Source organism: Coccinella septempunctata, chromosome 9 (assembly GCF_907165205.1).
Source record: "Coccinella septempunctata chromosome 9, icCocSept1.1, whole genome shotgun sequence".
Taxonomy (NCBI): domain Eukaryota; kingdom Metazoa; phylum Arthropoda; class Insecta; order Coleoptera; family Coccinellidae; genus Coccinella; species Coccinella septempunctata.
In genome coordinates, this window is record NC_058197.1 from 1,601,434 (window position 1) to 1,628,104 (window position 26,671).

General features: G+C 34.2%; 2 protein-coding genes across 2 annotated transcripts; one reads left to right on the top strand and one right to left on the bottom strand.

The window, feature by feature from the left end:
• Window positions 1–5,019: 5,019 nt before the first annotated feature.
• On the bottom strand, window positions 5,020–7,176 carry LOC123320946. The gene has a single exon (XM_044908444.1). The coding sequence runs from the start codon at window positions 7,174–7,176 to the stop codon at window positions 5,020–5,022; it is 2,157 nt and encodes a 718-aa protein (XP_044764379.1).
• Window positions 7,177–23,862: 16,686 nt separating this feature from the next.
• Window positions 23,863–26,019, top strand: LOC123320947. Its single transcript, XM_044908445.1, has one exon. It carries the CDS (start codon window positions 23,863–23,865, stop codon window positions 26,017–26,019), a length of 2,157 nt encoding a protein of 718 aa, XP_044764380.1.
• Window positions 26,020–26,671: the final 652 nt, after the last annotated feature.

Sequence of the window (26,671 nt, forward strand, 5' to 3'; positions counted from 1 at the left end):
AGACCAAAGCAGTTTTTGAGAATGATAAAGCTCGCATATATTGCAATTAGGCTCTTTCAACAACTTGGCATATGCCAAGTTGTTGAAAAAGCAATAAAGCTCCATAAAGTTCTGCCAGAAAAAGAGCTCAAAGAATTTCTTGTGTTGTATTCCCTTCGCTGGCAAAAATAATGTGGTAGTGAACGAAGAACAGAAAAGTGAAAAATACAAAGGATCAATGTTCGAACAGGGGGCTTCATACCCAGGGTATAAAGTTTGAATGGTAAATCTGAAGAATTTTTAGATCTGAGAACTAATAACGTTACTGTATTGGAGATTATTCTGGCCTGCAAAACTCTGGCAGAATGAAGAACTATCTCAAGAACATGGGGACAACACCTGGTTCTGTCACTAGGGCAAGAAAAGGGGTTCTGGACGTGACAATGGTCAACGCAGCTTCCAGAAGAAGTGTTAAAGCTTGGGAAATGGTGACCAAACCATCAATCTCTGACCATAGGATAATCTAATATATAAAATTCTCGTGTCATAGTTTTCGTTACCATACTCCTCCGAAACGGCTTGACCGATTTTGATGAAATTTTTTGTGCTTATCCGGTATCTATGAGAATCGGCCAACATCTATTTTTCATCCCCCTAAATGTTAGGGGTAGTCCACCCCTAAATTTTTTTTGTATTTTATAGACAAAATTTTTAATTTCTATTTTTTTATGATACAACCTACAAAAATACATACAATCCTCAATTTTTACCCTTCTACGATCAACCCTTATTTTTTAATAGCCATTTTAGTAATTTAATCATTAGGAAATTATTTATATGGCAAAACAACGTTTGCCGGGTCAGCTATATATGAGAATCGGCCAACATCTATTTTTCATCCCCCTAAATGTTAGGGGTAGTCCACCCCTAATTTTTTTTTTGTATTTTTTAGACAAAATTTTTAATTTCTATTTTTTTATGATACAACATACAAAAATACATACAATCCTCAATTTTCACCCTTCTACGATCAACCCTTATTTTTTAATAGCCATTTTAGTAATTTAATCATTAGGAAATTATTTATATGGCAAAACAACGTTTGCCGGGTCAGCTATCTATGAGAATCGGCCAACATCTATTTTTCATCCCCCTAAATGTTAGGGGTAGTCCACCCCTAAATTTTTTTTTATTTTTTAGACAAAATTTTTAATTTCCATTTTTTTATGATACAACATGGAAATTATTTATATGGCGAAACAACGTTTGCCGGGTCAGCTAGTCGAATATAAAATAACAGAAGAGGAACTGATCCACCATTAAGATCCATCTGAAGCAAAACTTACAACAGTTCGGAACTAATTGGCCAAACCTCTCGCATTACGATCAGGAACAAAAAGTCGATCAGGGAATTTTAGAGGCCTTCCACTCCAGTTATCCACTCCCGGAAGTTTGAACAAGTGAGGATGCATCTAATTAATCCTATTCGTGCATGGGCTGATGCCGACGATTTTAAAATCTTTGGTGATATAGGCTCTATTGAAGACTGCGTTTTCTGCAGCGTGCTTTGTGGACTCATTCTTGATTTGGTGTGGCAGAAATCAACTACCATTGAGCATTTTTGAGTGCAATGTCGCCACGTACACCAGGAAAAAGAACTATTTACTGTATAGTTATAGTCTTGATGGCAGCGTCCTGAGCAAAAAAACGGAGATAAAAGATCTTGGCGTTGTTTTGATCAAAATTTTACATTTGTTCCTCATGTTAATCATTTACTTGGTACGAGGCCAAGATTGTATGAATTCATCGTGCGTAATAGCAGATATTTTCTGATCCGGAAACCATGATTTTGCTGTTCAATACATTTGTGACGAACAAACTAGAGTTTGGATGCATTGCTTGGAACCCAATATACGATTGCCATACACATCACAATGACATATATTCCGAGAGCTGGCGACGAAAATCGGCAAAAGATTTGTAATGGATCATAATTAAATATGAGTTAGTTTTGATGGTGTATATGAATAAGTTACCACGCTAAAAGGTCAAGTAGTGGAACAACTGACGGCGACGCTCTTTGATTTTTATGAAATTACAATATCCCTACTTTGGGGTGACTGCTGACTGCCTCTCTTCTATTGATATGTGGTCTGAATATTTTATTCACAAATAATATATGATATTTGAGCAGTAAATGCAGTTTCAGCCAATACAATTCTTTTGAAACAACATCGTCAAGGCAGCAACTTATGTGGTGTACTGACACACCGCGTTTCACTAAAATGAGATCTGACCACTTTTTCAAGTTTTCTGTTCTATGAACTAGTGACAATTTTCAATCATTACAAAATACTTGTTGAGTGTGTTGTAATTTCATATACCTACATCAAAGCGCGTCGCCGCTAGGTGTTCCACTACCTGACCTTGAGAGTGGGTGCTGACTTATGTACACCCTCAATACTGAATCATATTGAATTATGCGCCAGTACAAAACTTTTGCCGAATTTCGTTGCCAGCTCTCGGACTAATGGAGGCTGTTCAGAGAAGTTTTTTAGAGTAAGATCATGCTGTTTTGTTGAATAAATTCGGTGCAGTTAAGCTTGATGTCAGGAAAGGCGTTGTTTGTTTGGGGTTCCTTCATGGACCATTGAATGGCACATCTACTCGCTAGAGTAGGATTTCATGTAGGACGCCCAAGTTCTAGACCCGTACGCTTGTTCAACCTTACTACGCCCAGAACAAATATATTGTTTCAGTCATATGTGTACAATATGATTTGTTCTAAATTCAATCAGATCTCGCATCTCTGTGATATACACTTTGACAGACAGTCCTTATTAATTAATATATTACAAGGACACTACATATATACAAGAGTTGACATAATTTGTAGAACTTTTTAATTTTTGTGGTAATGTCACTTCTAATCCCACAGCACACAGAATACAAAAGGTCATGGCAAAAGGAGTAATCAACCCTCACAATATCGCTCAATAAGCCAGACGGATAATTCACCGAAGGAGAACAGGAACGATGTTTCAGTTTTCCCAAAACAACCTTCACAGGTAGTAAACCCATAACTAGAATCGATACAGCAATATAGACCAAGAATCCTCGTAAGGAAGATTGGGATATTTAAAAGACGATGTTTGGAGTGGGCAATGAACAGCTTCAATCTATATAGATCACCAGAAGTGTGAAGAAAAATCCTAGAAGAGATTCGTCTTCATCTTCTGAAGATAACCAGAAGCTGCTTAGAATGAGTCATATACACAGAAAATGGACAAGGACAAAAGTTCCCTTCACACCAAAATGGGGACCCACAATCTTCAAGAACAATTAATTCAACATCGTTTCTATTGAAGACGATGAAGAAAGTAGTAGATAACAACATAAGAACATAGAATCTGGAGAATACACCAATTCACAAATGCCAGATGGCCTACAGGACGACCGATCAACAAAAACTGCTCTGTATGACCGTATGACTCTATAGCTAGGTTCCTGGTCCCTCGGGAACTGAAGGAAATGTAGAGGCAAATACACTTGCCTCTAGCAACAAGGGAAGTTGACGTTTATTCATCCAGTGGAATAAAAAAATTTTAATTCACAAGTGAAATGAGATGACATAAGCATAAGCGGATAAAGCGATACCTTTCATGTCAATTTATAAATCCGATAATTCTCTGGAAAGTGTTATCGTTTGATTTTTAATTGAAGTGGAATGAAATTCACGTGAGAAATAATTTTTTTTCATTCGAAAAAATAATAATGACAATATCAGTCAAAAGAACACCATAAGGGCACTTCAATCTGACCTGCTATTGCTCTAGACACAGAATCCAATTATTCACCTAACAGACTTTCGGGATGACCTTGGAGCCTAGGAAGCTAAATCATTTCAGTTGTGCAAATACAACTAGGTTTACTTGTATACACAGTTGCCAGATTTAGGACGCAACATTATGCGTCGTGTGAAAGATGTATATTGACTGTATATCAGTTTTTATCATTTGAAGCGCCCCCGAAGCGGAATTTGCGTGAACTAAAAATATACTTTAGCTTTCATGAGAAGCACTTTACTGCGTCTGGAGATATGTTTTTCAACATAGAATAACTCTTTTATCAAAAGATGAATGAAATCTATAGTTGTTCCAAAGATAGCTCTCGACGTCCTTCACGATTTGCGACCACCCCTGTCGTTGAATCCCTCGAAATACCAGAGAAACCTCTGAAAAACAATGCTGCGTCCGGTATACGGACGCAGTATTATTCAGGACGCAATAGTGTATGGCCCAAAGACAATGTATGGACGCAACATAGTATGCTGGATAAATATATATATATATATATATATATATAAATAAATTAGTTTTATCGGGTATGTGGTCTAATTACAAGTAAAACAGCCAATAAGTTCTGTATTTATCTTTACTTCTCAATATTTCGTTGACAGTTGTCAACTTCTTCAGGAGAAACTGCAAAATAATGAAACGTGAAAAATAAGACAAAAACATAAAACGGCATTACTTACAAGATGTACCAAAACATTAATCAATAATATCGACTGCAATCAACATTAATAATGACAAATTTCTCAGAAATCAGCTTAAAAAACATGAAAAATCCCCAGTCATTATACATTACATAGCTAACGGTGGAACGATACTACGCTGTAGGCACAATACGCCATCTCATGAGAAGACAACAAAAAGAAGACACAGAACCATCTATGTTTTAATTTTCAAATTACTATAAAATATTCAAGAGGTCACTATAAATCGCACTCATACGGTCCGTGTCCGATTTAAAGTTCACTGCATTTTGCTGCTTGCCAATCTGTAACATTTCGAGGAATAACCTATTTCTGTAATTCGAATCTGTCTCCAACACTCTGATATCATCAAACCCGAAAGCAAAACTGTGCCCAGTTTCTTGGCAGTGTCTAACTAAAGCACACGAGTTCTTTCCAATACGGCAATCACTTCTATGTTGAGTGATTCTTTGTTTCAACCATTGTTGCGTTTGGCTCACGTATCAACCATCACAATGTTGACATGAGATCTTATATACTGCATTAGTGCATAATTCTATTGGTGTCTTTTCCTTGGTCCTCGAGAACAGGTCACCTACCTTCGTTAAATTATATTTGGCGAGTTTGATGTTTTCAAATTTGTTCAAAACTCCTATAAGGTTGGGTGTCAAATCTTTAACGAATGGAATCCTCATGAATTTAAAACTGTTTGTTTGTTCAGTTGTTGTTGTCAACCTTGATTCCCTATTGTGTATCAATCTGTTAAGGGTATTTTTAGGGTAACCGTTATTCTGAAAAATCTCAAACAACCTACGTAGGTTCTTTTTCAGCAATGATTCATCTGAGATATAGCATACTCTATTTTTTAATTCTTTAATCATGTTTATTTTTTGATTATAAGGGTGCTGGGAGTGAAAATTTATGAATCTGCCCGATGCAGTGGGCTTCTGGTACCAATCCAGAAGAATCCTATTATTTTCACTCCTAATTACTCGAGTATCTAAGAAGGGTAGGCTGTTATCCCTTTCAACTTCCATAGTGAATTTCAAATTTGCGTTAAATCCGTTGAATGTATCCAAAATGAATGCTGTTTTATCCGCTGGAATTGCACAAAACAGATCGTCAACAAACTTGTAAAAGAAGGGTATGTGGAACCAAATTGTTGGTAAAATCATGTCTAATAGATAGTCTAAGATGATGGTTGCCAAAATGGCGCTCAACGGTGACCCCATTGGTGTGCCGAATATTTGCTCATAAAATTCACCGTCAAAGATTAAGTATGCGTTGTTGAATATGAACTCAATGATCTCAATGAAGCTCTCCCTGCTTAAGGTAGTGTGGGGTTTTATCAGATCCCAGTTTTTTCGCAGAATTTCTAATATGAGATCCAACGGGATATTCGTAAAAAGGGATACTACGTCCAGTGAAATCAGGATATATCCTTCTGGCAGGGTTACATCCCTCATTTTGTCAACAAACGCAAACGTATCTTTAATGTTATATTCATTTCTATCATGGAATGAAACTTTCAAGATGTCAGCGATGAATTTTGAAATCTTATATGTTAAAGTATTGACAGAACTTACAATGGGGCGCATAGGTATGTTCTCCTTATGAATCTTCGGTAGGGTATAGAGTTTCGGATGGGCAGAATTATATATTGTCAAGTGTTTTAGTTGTGGGTCAGTTATTTCCTTCAATCGGTGTAATCTCCTTAATAATTCATTCAATTTCTTCTGTGCAGCTGCCGTAGGGTCCCTCCTCAAAGTTCTGTAAGTCCTTTCATCAGCAAGAAGGACTTTAGTCTTTTCGATGTAACCTTGCTTGTTCATGGCGACTGTGCTGCCACCTTTATCCGCCCTAACAATATAAAGTTCAGGATTATTCTTCAGAAATTTTTGTGTTTTCCTAAATAATCTTTGTAAATGAGTCTGCTTGACGCCGTCTGATCTATGATTGAAGTTTGTTATGATGTTAGTGGTTTGTGCTCTGGTTATATCTCTCTGTTCTTGAGGAACCTCACTCAAAATATTTTCCACGTCCATCAACACGTTTTTAATTAATGATCTTTTGTTAATGTATCCTACACTAAAGTCTGGACCCAACGATAAAAAATCAGACACATCCCTGGGGATCTCTATATCAGACAAATTCCTAAACCAATTTGAATTGTCTTGAAACAGGACGTTATCTCTTAACTGGGCTCTACACAACTTCTCAAATTTGATCATGTTAACAGATTTGACTTTCTTGAATAATGTGTTAAATGACCTATTAATAGTTCTGCTATAGTCCCTGAAAATGTCATACGGCAACCTACTCACCAGACTAGATCTAAGCATCGCTATGTCTTTCTCATATTTCAAAATGTCACTACAAGTCATTTTTATCTCCATGGACAACATCTTACCACAGGTTTCTCTCACAAACCTATCAATCAGTTTAGTTGAACTGACATAACCTCCATTTTGCAGTGTATAGTTTAAATTTTTCACACTGTCACTTATATGTCTTGGTATAACTCCTGATTGTCTGCAACGGAGTAGAAAAATCCTCCTATTTAACTTCGTCGCCAGTCTTCTGTTCACGTCCGCCCACGCCTTCATTTCTTCTACCGTATCGGTGCCATAGATGTTCGCAATTTCCAGAAAAAAACCCATCTCGAATATAAATTGTGTAGTGTTCTTATCGACCATATATTATTTAAATAAATTAGTTTTATCGGGTATGTGGTCTAATTCCAAGTAAAACAGCCAATAAGTTCTGTATTTATCTTTACTTCTCAATATTTCATCAAACATCAAACTCGCCAAATATAATTTAACGAAGGTAGGTGACCTGTTCTCGAGGACCAAGGAAAGGACACCAATAGAATTATGCACTAATGCAGTATATAAGATCTCATGTCAACATTGTGATGGTTGTTACGTGGGCCAAACGCAACAATGGTTGAAACAAAGAATCACTCAACATAGAAGTGATTGCCGTATTGGAAAGAACTCGTGTGCTTTAGTTAGACACTGCCAAGAAACTGGGCACAGTTTTGCTTTCGGGTTTGATGATATCAGAGTGTTGGAGACAGATTCGAATTACAGAAATAGGTTATTCCTCGAAATGTTACAGACTGGCAAGCAGCAAAATGCAGTGAACTTTAAATCGGACACGGACCGTATGAGTGCGATTTATAGTGACCTCTTGAATATTTTATAGTAATTTGAAAATTAAAACATAGATGGTTCTGTGTCTTCTTTTTGTTGTCTTCTCATGAGATGGCGTATTGTGCCTACAGCGTAGTATCGTTCCACCGTTAGCTATGTAATGTATAATGACTGGGGATTTTTCATGTTTTTTAAGCTGATTTCTGAGAAATTTGTCATTATTAATGTTGATTGCAGTCGATATTATTGATTAATGTTTTGGTACATCTTGTAAGTAATGCCGTTTTATGTTTTTGTCTTATTTTTCACGTTTCATTATTTTGCAGTTTCTCCTGAAGAAGTTGACAACTGTCAACGAAATATTGAGAAGTAAAGATAAATACAGAACTTATTGGCTGTTTTACTTGGAATTAGACCACATACCCGATAAAACTAATTTATTTAAATAATATATGGTCGATAAGAACACTACACAATTTATATATATATATATATATATATATATATATATAATTGTAGAATTTTGAGGGTAAAACGACTCGTTTTTTTTGGGAGGGATCTTAAGTGAAACTCTTCATTCTTCGCCAAGCTTTCGAATTCAATTTAATTCTTCTTCGGGGCCTCTGGAATACATTGAAAATTTATTTTATTTCTACATTAAATTATTTTTATCTGTTTACTTACTGAATTTGAGGTTATGTTAAAGAAATCTGCCTAGCTATAAACATTTTCAGTAATCATCATTGAGTTACAATTTTTTGAATGCAACTACTATTTATAAAAACACTTATGAAACACAATGTTAGAAAAATTTAAAAACTAATCCGATTGTTGATATCTGTCAAGGTATAAAATTCCAAAATCCGTTCAATTTGTTAGTTTGACAGTCTGCCATTCTATGGTGTTATTCGTCGACTGGACCATCGAAGAATATTTCGTTTTCCCTTTCTTTCGATTTTTCCAACAAATAACGATAAATGGAACTTAACTTATTTGTATCCGTTTTCTTATTAATTGTATTCTCTTTTTTATTAATTTCAATCATTTCTAAAACCAATCTTTTTCGATAATTTTTTTCATAAGTGTTTTTATAAATAGTAGTTGCATTCAAAAAATTGTAACTCAATGATGATTACTGAAAATGTTTATAGCTAGGCAGATTTCTTCAACATAACCTCAAATTCAGTAAGTAAACAGATAAAAATAAATTAATGTAGAAATAAAATAAATTTTCAATGTATTCCAGAGGCCCCGAAGAAGAATTAAATTGAATTCGAAAGCTTGGCGAAGAATGAAGAGTTTCACTTAAGATCCCTCCCAAAAAAACGAGTCGTTTTACCCTTAAAATTCTACAATTATAATTTAAAAGACTCTTATAATTTAAATTCAAATATATATATATATATATATATATATATATATATATATATATATATATATATATATATATATATATATATATATATATATATATATATATATATATATATATATATATATATATATATATATATATATATATATATATATATATATATATATATTTGAATTTAAAATATATATATATATATATATATATATATATATATATATATATATATATATATATATATATATATATATATATATATATATATATATATATATATATATATATATATATATATATATATATATATATATATATATATATATATATATATATATATATATATATATATATATATATATATATATATATATTTGAATTTAAATTATAAGAGTCTTTTAAATTATAATTGTAGAATTTTAAGGGTAAAACGACTCGTTTTTTTGGGAGGGATCTTAAGTGAAACTCTTCATTCTTCGCCAAGCTTTCGAATTCAATTTAATTCTTCTTCGGGGCCTCTGGAATACATTGAAAATTTATTTTATTTCTACATTAAATTATTTTTATCTGTTTACTTACTGAATTTGAGGTTATGTTAAAGAAATCTGCCTAGCTATAAACATTTTCAGTAATCATCATTGAGTTAAAATTTTTTGAATGCAACTACTATTTATAAAAACACTTATGAAACACAATGTTAGAAAAATTTAAAAACTAATCCGATTGTTGATATCTGTCAAGGTATAAAATTCCAAAATCCGTTCAATTTGTTAGTTTGACAGTCTGCCATTCTATGGTGTTATTCGTCGACTGGACCATCGAAGAATATTTCGTTTTCCCTTTCTTTCGATTTTTCCAACAAATAACGATAAATGGAACTTAACTTATTTGTATCCGTTTTCTTATTAATTGTATTCTCTTTTTTATTAATTTCAATCATTTCTAAAACCAATCTTTTTCGATAATTTTTTTCATAAGTGTTTTTATAAATAGTAGTTGCATTCAAAAAATTGTAACTCAATGATGATTACTGAAAATGTTTATAGCTAGGCAGATTTCTTCAACATAACCTCAAATTCAGTAAGTAAACAGATAAAAATAAATTAATGTAGAAATAAAATAAATTTTCAATGTATTCCAGAGGCCCCGAAGAAGAATTAAATTGAATTCGAAAGCTTGGCGAAGAATGAAGAGTTTCACTTAAGATCCCTCCCAAAAAAACGAGTCGTTTTACCCTTAAAATTCTACAATTATAATTTAAAAGACTCTTATAATTTAAATTCAAATATATATATATATTTTTTTTTTTTTTTTTTTTCTTTCTTTTTCATCACCATAGTGGGTACGTATCATCTGCCGGGCATGACATGCCAAGACACATGACGATGCTAGAGTCCTTGCAAGACCTTCCTCACTGTTCGTATTGTCCCCAACACAACCTGCTTTTGTGCGCTCGAGATCACTGATCTATCCAAACACAGCTTATCGGTGTTTTCTATCAAATGAGCCTCCACCAATCCATTCACCGATATTATGAGCGGAAGAACCGAGACATTTTCCAGTCCGTATATCTCCTTCATCTGCAACGCCAGACTTCCATATTTCGTCACCTTTTCCGTATATGCTCTCGCGAGATTGTCGTCAGCCGGCACCGTAAAATCCACCAGAAGGCATGTTTTCTTTTCCTTGTCAAATAGTGCAATGTCCGGTCTATTATTTGCGACTCCGCGGTCCGTAATAAGAGTCGCATCCCAGTACAGTTTATACCTTTGATTTTGTAATAAGATCTTCGGTTTATATAAATGCTGTTGGACTTCCTCGCTGATCAGACCCAACTTGAGCGCTATCTGCTGGTGATATATCCTTCCCATTGCGTTATGCCTCTCCAGGTAGTCGGTTGGGGCCAGAATAGAGCACGACGACGTCAGATGCTGGATGGACTCTGGCGCTTGAGAGCATCTTCTGCACCTGTCTGTTGGGATGTCCACTCCTGCTATGTGCTTCAGGTATGCCCTAGTGGGCATGACCTGGTCCTGGATAGCTATTAGTCTTGCCTCCGTCTCCGGGAACAGGTACCCTGCACGAAGGTAAGTTAGAGATTCTTGCTTATTAACCTCTCTACTTTCCAGATGTCCCGGATATCTACCATGTAACGCCTTGGCCTTCCACTGTTCCATCAGCTCATCCACAGACACACAAGGATCTCTGCTCTCCGGCTCATTCAGCTTTAATGCTGATATATTTTGATCAGCCTCGCGAACGGCCTGGAAATATATATATATATATATATATATATATATATATATATATATATATATATATCCGATGCCTCCCGGGTCTAATCACCAAGAGAGACTTCGTTTTCAGTGTGGAGAGACGACTCGCCTAATTATGCCGACGGTCCCAAGTATAACCGCCTTCTGCATCCATGTTATAGCGCTGTGAGGTAGCTGTAGTTCCTCCAAATGCGTAATAGTTTTCTTCAGCACTAGACCGTTCACGCTCATGATTAGTGGCACAATATCAACCTTTTTTAGCTTCCATAGATCTTTCATCTGCCAGGCTAGTGGAGCATATTTGCTAATTTTTTCCCCATAGGTCTTCATCATATTGTAATCTTGGGGAACTGCAAAGTCGATTATGGTGGCAGTCTTCTCATTCTTATTCCAGACCACCATATCCGGCCTATTATGTTCAACCCCCACATCAGTGATTACAGTGAGATCCCAATACACCTTGGTGTTATCATCCTCTAGTACAGGCACCGGAGTATACAAATGGTGCGGGGTGAAATGTTGGATCAGCTGTTTATTAAGGCAAAGCAGTTAGTGCACCACCTTCCCCATATTGTCGTGGCGGGAAAGGTATTGGGTTCCTGCGATAGTGGAGCATCCCGCTGACAGATGCTGCACTGTTTCCTCTGCGGCATTGCAAAGTCGGCATTTGGTTGTCTCGAGTTGCTTTTTCATGATGTGGTGGGTGTAGTTGCGTGTGGGAACCACCTGGTCCTGGATGGCAAAAATAGTTCCTTCTGTTTGTGGAAACAAGTATCCCTGTGTGAGGTAGGTATTCGACGCTGGTATATCCACATCATCTTGGTGTAAGCTTGTATAGAACCTCCCATGTAGTTGTTTTGCCTGCCATCTCTGCCTGAGCTCATCTAGCACATTTTCTTTTTCAGGTCTGTTTCCACTGATCGCTTCCTCCACAGGTGGGATCCCTTCCTGGTATGCTATCCATTGGTGAACTGGTAAGTATGTTTTATTGAAGCTCTTTCTAATATTTCTTCCTTCTTTCCAGCATGCATTCTCAACGGAGCTCAAGCCACGACCCCCCTCTTTACGAGGCAAGTACACTCTTTCTATGGCCGAGTTAGGATGAAGAAGGCCGAATTGTGTGAAGGTAGTTCTGATTTTCCTATCTATTTGTTGCAGGTCTGTCTTCGACCATGAGAGCACCCCAGCAGTATAGGTGAACGAAGGAATGGCCCAGATGTTGATCGCCATTATTTTGTTTTTTGATGAGAGCTGTGTTTTGAGGATAAGTTTTGTTCTTCTCATTAATTCAATTTTAGCATATATATATATATATATATATATATATATATATATATATATATATATATATATATATATATATATATATATATATATATATATATATATATATATATATATATATATATATATATATATATATATATATATATATATATATATATATATATGCTAAAATTGAATTAATGAGAAGAACAAAACTTATCCTCAAAACACAGCTCTCATCAAAAAACAAAATAATGGCGATCAACATCTGGGCCATTCCTTCGTTCACCTATACTGCTGGGGTGCTCTCATGGTCGAAGACAGACCTGCAACAAATAGATAGGAAAATCAGAACTACCTTCACACAATTCGGCCTTCTTCATCCTAACTCGGCCATAGAAAGAGTGTACTTGCCTCGTAAAGAGGGGGGTCGTGGCTTGAGCTCCGTTGAGAATGCATGCTGGAAAGAAGGAAGAAATATTAGAAAGAGCTTCAATAAAACATACTTACCAGTTCACCAATGGATAGCATACCAGGAAGGGATCCCACCTGTGGAGGAAGCGATCAGTGGAAACAGACCTGAAAAAGAAAATGTGCTAGATGAGCTCAGGCAGAGATGGCAGGCAAAACAACTACATGGGAGGTTCTATACAAGCTTACACCAAGATGATGTGGATATACCAGCGTCGAATACCTACCTCACACAGGGATACTTGTTTCCACAAACAGAAGGAACTATTTTTGCCATCCAGGACCAGGTGGTTCCCACACGCAACTACACCCACCACATCATGAAAAAGCAACTCGAGACAACCAAATGCCGACTTTGCAATGCCGCAGAGGAAACAGTGCAGCATCTGTCAGCGGGATGCTCCACTATCGCAGGAACCCAATACCTTTCCCGCCACGACAATATGGGGAAGGTGGTGCACTAACTGCTTTGCCTTAATAAACAGCTGATCCAACATTTCACCCCGCACCATTTGTATACTCCGGTGCCTGTACTAGAGGATGATAACACCAAGGTGTATTGGGATCTCACTGTAATCACTGATGTGGGGGTTGAACATAATAGGCCGGATATGGTGGTCTGGAATAAGAATGAGAAGACTGCCACCATAATCGACTTTGCAGTTCCCCAAGATTACAATATGATGAAGACCTATGGGGAAAAAATTAGCAAATATGCTCCACTAGCCTGGCAGATGAAAGATCTATGGAAGCTAAAAAAGGTTGATATTGTGCCACTAATCATGAGCGTGAACGGTCTAGTGCTGAAGAAAACTATTACGCATTTGGAGGAACTACAGCTACCTCACAGCGCTATAACATGGATGCAGAAGGCGGTTATACTTGGGACCGTCGGCATAATTAGGCGAGTCGTCTCTCCACACTGAAAACGAAGTCTCTCTTGGTGATTAGACCCGGGAGGCATCGGATATATATATATATATATATATATATATATATATATATATATATATATATATATATATATATATATATATATATATATATATATATATATATATATATATATATATATATATATATATATATATATATATTTGAATTTAAATTATAAGAGTCTTTTAAATTATAATTGTAGAATTTTAAGGGTAAAACGACTCGTTTTTTTGGGAGGGATCTTAAGTGAAACTCTTCATTCTTCGCCAAGCTTTCGAATTCAATTTAATTCTTCTTCGGGGCCTCTGGAATACATTGAAAATTTATTTTATTTCTACATTAATTTATTTTTATCTGTTTACTTACTGAATTTGAGGTTATGTTGAAGAAATCTGCCTAGCTATAAACATTTTCAGTAATCATCATTGAGTTACAATTTTTTGAATGCAACTACTATTTATAAAAACACTTATGAAAAAAATTATCGAAAAAGATTGGTTTTAGAAATGATTGAAATTAATAAAAAAGAGAATACAATTAATAAGAAAACGGATACAAATAAGTTAAGTTCCATTTATCGTTATTTGTTGGAAAAATCGAAAGAAAGGGAAAACGAAATATTCTTCGATGGTCCAGTCGACGAATAACACCATAGAATGGCAGACTGTCAAACTAACAAATTGAACGGATTTTGGAATTTTATACCTTGACAGATATCAACAATCGGATTAGTTTTTAAATTTTTCTAACATTGTGTTTCATAAGTGTTTTTATAAATAGTAGTTGCATTCAAAAAATTGTAACTCAATGATGATTACTGAAAATGTTTATAGCTAGGCAGATTTCTTTAACATAACCTCAAATTCAGTAAGTAAACAGATAAAAATAATTTAATGTAGAAATAAAATAAATTTTCAATGTATTCCAGAGGCCCCGAAGAAGAATTAAATTGAATTCGAAAGCTTGGCGAAGAATGAAGAGTTTCACTTAAGATCCCTCCCAAAAAAACGAGTCGTTTTACCCTTAAAATTCTACAATTATAATTTAAAAGACTCTTATAATTTAAATTCAAATATATATATATATATATATATATATATATATATATATATATATATATATATATATATATATATATATATATATATATATATATATATATATATATATATATATATATATATATATATATATATATATATATATATATATATATATATATATATATATATGAACCCGTAGTTCGGTGTGACCTCCGTTAAGTTCATTGGGCGACCTGACCTCCGGGTGAAGGAGTTGAGTAATTGGAATAATTTCTGTTTATATATGTAGAGGGGAAGGTAAATAACAGGGGTACCTAAAGAGGGGAAAAGATTTTTATGGAAAAATTTTTCATCAAACGAATCAGACCTTACTACCTCCGCATATATTTCTTATTAGTAGTGCGCTCTCACCTCCCGCAACGTTGCCAGATTTTAGGAGGACAAAAGGTGCAGCAGCTTGAATTCTACTCATATATTATATACTCATATATAGAATCTTCCGATTCATTCACACATATTGAAACCTGTAAATAGTTCGAGAACGATACTAATATTAATAAACTTCATACGCTTATAATTGATTGATATGGTTCGTGATCTCGGTATAAATGAATTTGGACAGAAATTTTTATCTTTTCTTCATGAATATCAACAGTTTTGAATAAATATGCTGATACTTCGTCCGATAGGGGAGTTTAATACCATATAGGTCCCAAAATGAATTATACATGACAATGAAATTTTTCGTGACATATAAGATTAATTCCGAAGACAATTTTACCGAATTTGTTCTGGAATTAAATAGTAATCTAATTTTTGGGCATTATATTCACGACATTAGGAACTCCATTGAAATGTTTTTCCTGAATGAATCAACAAAGATATACGTTTTATTTTCACCTTCTATACTTCATTCAGTTTTATTTCAGCACTGGATTGGCCATGGAAATTGGATACTCTGTATGGTACGAAAATGTTGGTTTAAGACGCTTGTCAAAACATTTTTGAGTTTTAAATCAGTGCTACGTAGTCCGTTCTACGTGAGACTCTCAGTAATTACGTATTTCATCACAATGTCAAATAACTTCGGAAAATATTAAGTCGAAAATATGTAACGAACAAAATTGACGTTGATACAAACTGATTGAAGACATACCAAATCTATTTATTTACATGGAAAATACTAGTGATCAGTAGCTTGAAGAGAGTTACTGTTGTTTATCTTCTTTTGCTGAAGATTGAAGACGTTACATCAGTTGTAGAATTCAAAAAAATCAACCCGAAGATGAAATGCATTTGATGCAGTGTTTAGTGTTAGCATTGAGTTGAATACTCAAAGGTGGTGGGGAAGGGGTATCTCTTGAAGAAATGAACGGATAATTACAAGAATGTTGAATTCTTCAACGAAAATCATCTTGCGTGAATGGTAGTCAAAATAATTAAAAGAAGTTTGAGGCAAGAGGAGCTTCACCTTCAAACAAAACAACTGGATTGTATTCATGTCTGTTTATTTTCAATACATTGATATAATAATAATAATTATACAGGGTGTGGGGTAATGAATGGATAATATGGAGCCTTCGGTCAGAGGACTCTATGACGGTTCAGATAAATATATTTCACGTTTGGTAAAAGTGCCTTGATTTTCGAGATATTGGGGATTTTCGATTAATTAATAAAAACTGGATATTGACATTTTTCATCATAGAGGATCAAAAGAAACCTGATTTAATGGCCTTTCTTAATTGCTCCATCGAGCAATTAAGACTCATCAGTCTTTTGCGATTTTTCAATACACAGGGTGTTTCACAAGTAAACGGACAAACGAAAACCGTGAATAGAGGGCATTGAGCTGAGTTCAAAAACACCTCATAAGTGTGTCTTAGGCATTCCGTTTCCGATATACAGAGGAGTTTATTCAAATTTCCCGAATTTTCGTTCGGCTATAACTCCAAATATTTTAGTTGGATTCGGCTAAAAATTCATTATCCGCTTAAACTTGCAAGTTTCAATAAAACAGAACATTTAAAGTTGACGAACACAGGACCGGACTCATTGAGGCTATATTCAAATTTAAATTCATGCAAAACACTTTGTTTTTTTTTTTTTCGTCATAATTTTGAATTTTTAAGGTATCTGCATTGATTTTCTCAAAATCAATGAAACTTTGGTATGCCTTTTCAGTGGATTATTTTTAATGAATAATTGTTTGGTGGTGAAATGCCTCTGGAAAAAACAGCGCTGCATATTGACTCTTACTTCACATTAATTAATGGGATGAACAATGAATATGATCGCCAATCAAATGAGGAAAACTAAAAATGGAATTGGAAATGTTCAACTGAATTTTTTCGTTCTCAATATATGCCTTGCATTTGTTTTTGATATTTATAGCATATCTGGTTATTCAGATGAGTCATTTACAGTGATAATAAGCTTTATTATTGATGATGAACAAAAATAGAAATAAAAAACTACGCTATCATGAAAATAATAATTATAACTTGATATCTTCCGAACTAATTTTCACCTCATTTGGTCTTTTAGTGAAGGTAATGATTGGCACTTCGAATAAGTATGATAAATGCACTTTCGAATTCTTCACTGATTCCGTTATAGTCATTATTGGATCTATGGAAATCTATGAATTGGTCTGGTCTTATCACAATTTGTTATTGAAACATTGATGATATTCATGCACCAGCGAAAGTATTTATCAGTATTTCAGTTCATTTCATTAGAAGGATAGGACCCCGACATTGGACTGCTAGATCTCCAGATCTGACACCCCGCGATTTCTTTCTTTGTTTTTATTCACACAACTAGTTGTCCATAGAAAAATAGATTAATTCTGAAGATCAAGTTTTAATTTTTAGTTCCAAGATAGCGTAGTTTTTCCATCCATATTTGGGTATTATCAATTTTGAAACATTTTATCATTGTGAATGACTATTTTGAAGACCGAATATGGTATAATTGTTGAACACATTCAACAGAGTATTCTTTGAAAAAAAATCAATTAAGAATTTCTAAATACATTTTCATAAAGTGCTCTATTCCTTAGAGGCATCTGACCAAAACAATTATTTCTAGAACATGATCAACAGGTGGGGCAAATCAAAAATCAATTCATTTTGAGACAACAATAATGCAGATAACAAAAAAGTTAAAATTATGATTAAAAAACTACATACACGGTGTTTTTATGAGTTTGAAGTTAAGTAAAGCCTCACTGAGCCCGATCCTGATTTTTTTCGAATTTTAGTGCTCTGTTTCAATGAAGTTAACAACTCAAGGCTAAATATAAATTTTCAGTCGACTTGATCGAGAACTTCAGGAGTTATAGCGAAACGGAAATTCGTGAAATTTCAAAAAACCCCGAAGAAACCTATATATAGGGTGCCCCAAAACTATTGAATCAAACGTCACACCACGATAGTGTAGATCAAATATTATCGAATGACACCAACATTAGTTCAGCGAAAATGTACCGTTTCTGAGAAAACCTAACCTAAAGTTGCCGATTTTCGAACTATTTTTTCAATCACATGGCCAATTTGTGATTAAGGATAGCGTTTTTCTCCCATATTATCACCCCTGTTTATTCTGAGTATTAAAAATCATGTAGAAAAACAATTGTTTTAATTTACATTTACTTAGGTTATGGTTATCGATTAACTACTTAAAATAATTTCAATTGGGGGAAATTAAACAATAATATTAGTTCAATATAATTTGAAATCGATATCCTTTTTCACAAACTGGCCCTGTTATCAAGAAAAATAGTTCGAAAATCGGCAACTTTAGGTATTTTAATAAAATTCTGATTATTTTGGAAACGGTACATTTCCTTCCAACTAATGTTGGTGTCATTCGATAATATTTGGTTTACTCTATCGTGGTGTGACGTTTGATTCACTTGTTTTGGGACACCCTGTATATGGGGTGATTTTGAACTCAGCGCAATGCCCTCTATTCAGGGTTTTCATTTGTCTGTTTACTCGTGAAACACCCTGTATACTCCTTGTACTCTGAAAATTTTGAAACAAATGCCCTCACCGTTATATGAAAATTCAAATTCTTTTTGTTGTGAGAAACGTTCATCCAGATACTCTGGTTCATCCGTTTACCCAACGCCGACGCTGGTTACATTGCCCGAAATGAAATCGGCATCTGTTTACTGCAAAACACGTGTTAATTCTGATATGAAGGGTTCAAACTTTTCTACCTGATTCGGGCTTTTTAGGAACGAATTGCTCAAGATGCCGAATTCGAGTAACATTTCGTTTTGCGTGTTATATTGGATAAAATTGAATTTATTCCATGAATGATTCGAGAATTATTGATCCAGAATGCTCCAGAATGATGAAAATTTTCAGATTTCATTGAAACTCTTGGGAAAATAATCTCGTATATTGTCAAGTTTAGATTTTAATTCATTCAGAACTTTGGAGTTCGGCAAATAATGATGTGAATAATTCAATATTCTATTTGCCTCAAGACTCAAAACTTTTCGAGAAACGATTTATTTAATGATTTGATGACGAATAAATCAAAAACTTATGTGTGTTGATATTATATTTTCATTCATTGAAGAATATTTAGAATAATAAAGTTCAACAAATGATACAAACAAGATACTTATTCAATTAGCCTCATGATCCGAAACATTTCAGAATTTATTTCGTGTTTAGGTAATCCGCTGCATATCGTTGTTCACAATACGACTGATCACATATCCTTCTGCGCCGTTGTTGTTTTGAAGAAAAAGTAGTAGATTCCCGCAAAATTCGAAACTCTACATGAATAGGCCCAGTTGTTCAGTTCGGGATTATAGTTTATCCTAGATTGATTTTGACATTTCAGTTCATTTCTGTCAGGTTAATCTAGGATCATCTTAAATCTTGGCCTAATCCTAAACTGAACAACCGAGCCTTATAGTAATAGCAACGTAGCATTAATTAAGTCGGTATATTATTGGAATAATACTAATTTTTTATAGCGGAGAAGAGTGGTTTTTAGCCTCGGTATTCACGAAATTCATTTTATTATGTTTTTTTAAGGTGAATCGGCTCGAAATTTCGGATCCCCCGACCTGCTAGTTTCGTAAACTTCTATGACAATAGCATAATAACTCAAATTTCAATATTTTAACACAACGTTTTGAATTTAAGCGAGAGACACATTATAAAAATCGATAGCAAGTTACAGCCTAAACTACGAGCTTGCCGAAGTTGAAACTGGTACCAATCTACTCAGTGCTTCATTATATGTATAGTTTTATGACTCAGTGTTTTTTAGAACCTGTAACAAAAAATTAAAAACTGTAAACTCGTCATCGCTTTCCAAAAGCTGTATCTTGGAAGGGCTGTCGATTTGGAAAAAAATTTAAAGGAACTACCCCCGCTTATTTTCATTGAGGAAGCATCTCCCTTAGTCCTTCGCATTTGTTCACAGATATCCTGTATATAGATTTATTTTATCTATGTACCTATTTATTTTGGATAGTGGAAGTTTAATCAATATGTGTTATTTCCGAAGACCAAAACAAAAATTTCAATTGCACCTGATTTGTTAATTATAAGAATCATCATTTATTTTGAATAATAAAACTTCATGCGAAAATACTTAAATTAACTTTTGTCTTTCTCCTTTCATCATGCTTCCATCATAGTGTCCGCTGTTCATCATAGCTTTTGGGAATTTACCAATCAATCATATGTATCCGAGTATGTATCTATATTAATGACTTCATTTTGTAGATTCATCATGTCTTGACAAAAATATGGTTGCAATTTCAAAATATTTTGACTCGAGCCCTTCAAAAGACTTCAATTTTGTTCATTTTTTCCCTTACATCGTGTATGATCTATCGAAAAATGCAAATCTGTTTTGGATAATTCTTCACAAAATCTTACTTGTTTCGTTATAATTGGTAATTTTCTTTATGACACATCACTAAAAAATTTAAACCAGAGAGATGGTACAAGCTATTCAAATTTTCGGGAAAATCCAATAAAAACCTAATCGATAATAAAACAGATGTTTCTGAGCAAAGGATTCCTCAAAATCATTGAGCCATCCGATTTAAGAAAAATATATAGAGCGTTCCATCTGAAATAACACAACAATGTCCAACATTCGGTTTAGCCGACGTTGTTCTTTTCTGTGATATTGTAAAATTTGTTGCATTTTTTCTCTTGATTCTTAAATGAAAATTTTCGGAATGGCTCATTGTCCTTGAATATTCAACACCATTTACATCTGAATATTTAGCTTGATATGAAAGGAGTTCAACGGATGCATAGATACACACGATGAAATATAAACAGTCATAATCCCATTCGAGAGAGCCAAGATTGGTTTTCTTTCACGTGATTCTTTCCCCTACAGAAGAATGCGATAAAAAATCGTTGAGATATGCCGTCTGTATTGCAATTCTGGAGGAGATAGCGCGCTGTGCCTCTCTGCAGTTAATTCCTCCGTATACTTATATTCCGCCTGTCTACATCTGCTTTGAAAATACAACGTTGCCATTTTCGGAGGTGCTAACGAGCAAAGAGTCGCCCACAGCAATTCTTCGATATACAGCTCAGCACACTAGCGCCAGTGATATACACTCGAACTAAAAGATTGTTCAGTACATAAACGGGGTGCGTTGTGACCTCAAAACGATTTTTTGATATGTTGGTCCCTGAAGCCTTCTGAATCTAACAAGCTAAAAAACAAGGCAAACCGTTGTCACCTCCGATTTCGGAGGTGACAGCGATATATATGAGGTGAGAGCGTTAAACGAGTTACTATTTTGGAGGTGGTATTAACACTTTATAACTATATATATATATATATATATATATATATATATATATATATATATATATATATATATATATATATATATATATATATATATATATATATATATATATATATATATATATTTGAATTTAAATTATAAGAGTCTTTTAAATTATAATTGTAGAATTTTAAGGGTAAAACGACTCGTTTTTTTGGGAGGGATCTTAAGTGAAACTCTTCATTCTTCGCCAAGCTTTCGAATTCAATTTAATTCTTCTTCGGGGCCTCTGGAATACATTGAAAATTTATTTTATTTCTACATTAATTTATTTTTATCTGTTTACTTACTGAATTTGAGGTTATGTTGAAGAAATCTGCCTAGCTATAAACATTTTCAGTAATCATCATTGAGTTACAATTTTTTGAATGCAACTACTATTTATAAAAACACTTATGAAAAAAATTATCGAAAAAGATTGGTTTTAGAAATGATTGAAATTAATAAAAAAGAGAATACAATTAATAAGAAAACGGATACAAATAAGTTAAGTTCCATTTATCGTTATTTGTTGGAAAAATCGAAAGAAAGGGAAAACGAAATATTCTTCGATGGTCCAGTCGACGAATAACACCATAGAATGGCAGACTGTCAAACTAACAAATTGAACGGATTTTGGAATTTTATACCTTGACAGATATCAACAATCGGATTAGTTTTTAAATTTTTCTAACATTGTGTTTCATAAGTGTTTTTATAAATAGTAGTTGCATTCAAAAAATTGTAACTCAATGATGATTACTGAAAATGTTTATAGCTAGGCAGATTTCTTTAACATAACCTCAAATTCAGTAAGTAAACAGATAAAAATAATTTAATGTAGAAATAAAATAAATTTTCAATGTATTCCAGAGGCCCCGAAGAAGAATTAAATTGAATTCGAAAGCTTGGCGAAGAATGAAGAGTTTCACTTAAGATCCCTCCCAAAAAAACGAGTCGTTTTACCCTCAAAATTCTACAATTATATATATATATATATATATATATATATATAAATTGTGTAGTGTTCTTATCGACCATATATTATTTAAATAAATTAGTTTTATCGGGTATGTGGTCTAATTCCAAGTAAAACAGCCAATAAGTTCTGTATTTATCTTTACTTCTCAATATTTCGTTGACAGTTGTCAACTTCTTCAGGAGAAACTGCAAAATAATGAAACGTGAAAAATAAGACAAAAACATAAAACGGCATTACTTACAAGATGTACCAAAACATTAATCAATAATATCGACTGCAATCAACATTAATAATGACAAATTTCTCAGAAATCAGCTTAAAAAACATGAAAAATCCCCAGTCATTATACATTACATAGCTAACGGTGGAACGATACTACGCTGTAGGCACAATACGCCATCTCATGAGAAGACAACAAAAAGAAGACACAGAACCATCTATGTTTTAATTTTCAAATTACTATAAAATATTCAAGAGGTCACTATAAATCGCACTCATACGGTCCGTGTCCGATTTAAAGTTCACTGCATTTTGCTGCTTGCCAATCTGTAACATTTTGGAGGAATAACCTATTTCTGTAATTCGAATCTGTCTCCAACACTCTGATATCATCAAACCCGAAAGCAAAACTGTGCCCAGTTTCTTGGCAGTGTCTAACTAAAGCACACGAGTTCTTTCCAATACGGCAATCACTTCTATGTTGAGTGATTCTTTGTTTCAACCATTGTTGCGTTTGGCCCACGTAACAACCATCACAATGTTGACATGAGATCTTATATACTGCATTAGTGCATAATTCTATTGGTGTCCTTTCCTTGGTCCTCGAGAACAGGTCACCTACCTTCGTTAAATTATATTTGGCGAGTTTGATGTTTGATGAAATATTGAGAAGTAAAGATAAATACAGAACTTATTGGCTGTTTTACTTGGAATTAGACCACATACCCGATAAAACTAATTTATTTAAATAATATATGGTCGATAAGAACACTACACAATTTATATTCGAGATGGGTTTTTTTCTGGAAATTGCGAACATCTATGGCACCGATACGGTAGAAGAAATGAAGGCGTGGGCGGACGTGAACAGAAGACTGGCGACGAAGTTAAATAGGAGGATTTTTCTACTCCGTTGCAGACAATCAGGAGTTATACCAAGACATATAAGTGACAGTGTGAAAAATTTAAACTATACACTGCAAAATGGAGGTTATGTCAGTTCAACTAAACTGATTGATAGGTTTGTGAGAGAAACCTGTGGTAAGATGTTGTCCATGGAGATAAAAATGACTTGTAGTGACATTTTGAAATATGAGAAAGACATAGCGATGCTTAGATCTAGTCTGGTGAGTAGGTTGCCGTATGACATTTTCAGGGACTATAGCAGAACTATTAATAGGTCATTTAACACATTATTCAAGAAAGTCAAATCTGTTAACATGATCAAATTTGAGAAGTTGTGTAGAGCCCAGTTAAGAGATAACGTCCTGTTTCAAGACAATTCAAATTGGTTTAGGAATTTGTCTGATATAGAGATCCCCAGGGATGTGTCTGATTTTTTATCGTTGGGTCCAGACTTTAGTGTAGGATACATTAACAAAAGATCATTAATTAAAAACGTGTTGATGGACGTGGAAAATATTTTGAGTGAGGTTCCTCAAGAACAGAGAGATATAACCAGAGCACAAACCACTAACATCATAACAAACTTCAATCATAGATCAGACGGCGTCAAGCAGACTCATTTACAAAGATTATTTAGGAAAACACAAAAATTTCTGAAGAATAATCCTGAACTTTATATTGTTAGGGCGGATAAAGGTGGCAGCACAGTCGCCATGAACAAGCAAGGTTACATCGAAAAGACTAAAGTCCTTCTTGCTGATGAAAGGACTTACAGAACTTTGAGGAGGGACCCTACGGCAGCTGCACAGAAGAAATTGAATGAATTATTAAGGAGATTACACCGATTGAAGGAAATAACTGACCCACAACTAAAACACTTGACAATATATAATTCTGCCCATCCGAAACTCTATACCCTACCGAAGATTCATAAGGAGAACATACCTATGCGCCCCATTGTAAGTTCTGTCAATACTTTAACATATAAGATTTCAAAATTCATCGCTGACATCTTGAAAGTTTCATTCCATGATAGAAATGAATATAACATTAAAGATACGTTTGCGTTTGTTGACAAAATGAGGGATGTAACCCTGCCAGAAGGATATATCCTGATTTCACTGGACGTAGTATCCCTTTTTACGAATATCCCGTTGGATCTCATATTAGAAATTCTGCGAAAAAACTGGGATCTGATAAAACCCCACACTACCTTAAGCAGGGAGAGCTTCATTGAGATCATTGAGTTCATATTCAACAACGCATACTTAATCTTTGACGGTGAATTTTATGAGCAAATATTCGGCACACCAATGGGGTCACCGTTGAGCGCCATTTTGGCAACCATCATCTTAGACTATCTATTAGACATGATTTTACCAACAATTTGGTTCCACATACCCTTCTTTTACAAGTTTGTTGACGATCTGTTTTGTGCAATTCCAGCGGATAAAACAGCATTCATTTTGGATACATTCAACGGATTTAACGCAAATTTGAAATTCACTATGGAAGTTGAAAGGGATAACAGCCTACCCTTCTTAGATACTCGAGTAATTAGGAGTGAAAATAATAGGATTCTTCTGGATTGGTACCAGAAGCCCACTGCATCGGGCAGATTCATAAATTTTCACTCCCAGCACCCTTATAATCAAAAAATAAACATGATTAAAGAATTAAAAAATAGAGTATGCTATATCTCAGATGAATCATTGCTGAAAAAGAACCTACGTAGGTTGTTTGAGATTTTTCAGAATAACGGTTACCCTAAAAATACCCTTAACAGATTGATACACAATAGGGAATCAAGGTTGACAACAACAACTGAACAAACAAACAGTTTTAAATTCATGAGGATTCCATTCGTTAAAGATTTGACACCCAACCTTATAGGAGTTTTGAACAAATTTGAAAACATCAAACTCGCCAAATATAATTTAACGAAGGTAGGTGACCTGTTCTCGAGGACCAAGGAAAAGACACCAATAGAATTATGCACTAATGCAGTATATAAGATCTCATGTCAACATTGTGATGGTTGATACGTGAGCCAAACGCAACAATGGTTGAAACAAAGAATCACTCAACATAGAAGTGATTGCCGTATTGGAAAGAACTCGTGTGCTTTAGTTAGACACTGCCAAGAAACTGGGCACAGTTTTGCTTTCGGGTTTGATGATATCAGAGTGTTGGAGACAGATTCGAATTACAGAAATAGGTTATTCCTCGAAATGTTACAGATTGGCAAGCAGCAAAATGCAGTGAACTTTAAATCGGACACGGACCGTATGAGTGCGATTTATAGTGACCTCTTGAATATTTTATAGTAATTTGAAAATTAAAACATAGATGGTTCTGTGTCTTCTTTTTGTTGTCTTCTCATGAGATGGCGTATTGTGCCTACAGCGTAGTATCGTTCCACCGTTAGCTATGTAATGTATAATGACTGGGGATTTTTCATGTTTTTTAAGCTGATTTCTGAGAAATTTGTCATTATTAATGTTGATTGCAGTCGATATTATTGATTAATGTTTTGGTACATCTTGTAAGTAATGCCGTTTTATGTTTTTGTCTTATTTTTCACGTTTCATTATTTTGCAGTTTCTCCTGAAGAAGTTGACAACTGTCAACGAAATATTGAGAAGTAAAGATAAATACAGAACTTATTGGCTGTTTTACTTGTAATTAGACCAC

What these genes read in the sequence shown, in the direction of transcription:
- LOC123320946 (XM_044908444.1), bottom strand. Translation starts at nt 7,176, where the DNA reads ATGGGTTTTTTTCTGGAAATTGCGAACATCTATGGCACCGATACGGTA.
- LOC123320947 (XM_044908445.1), top strand. Translation starts at nt 23,863, where the DNA reads ATGGGTTTTTTTCTGGAAATTGCGAACATCTATGGCACCGATACGGTA.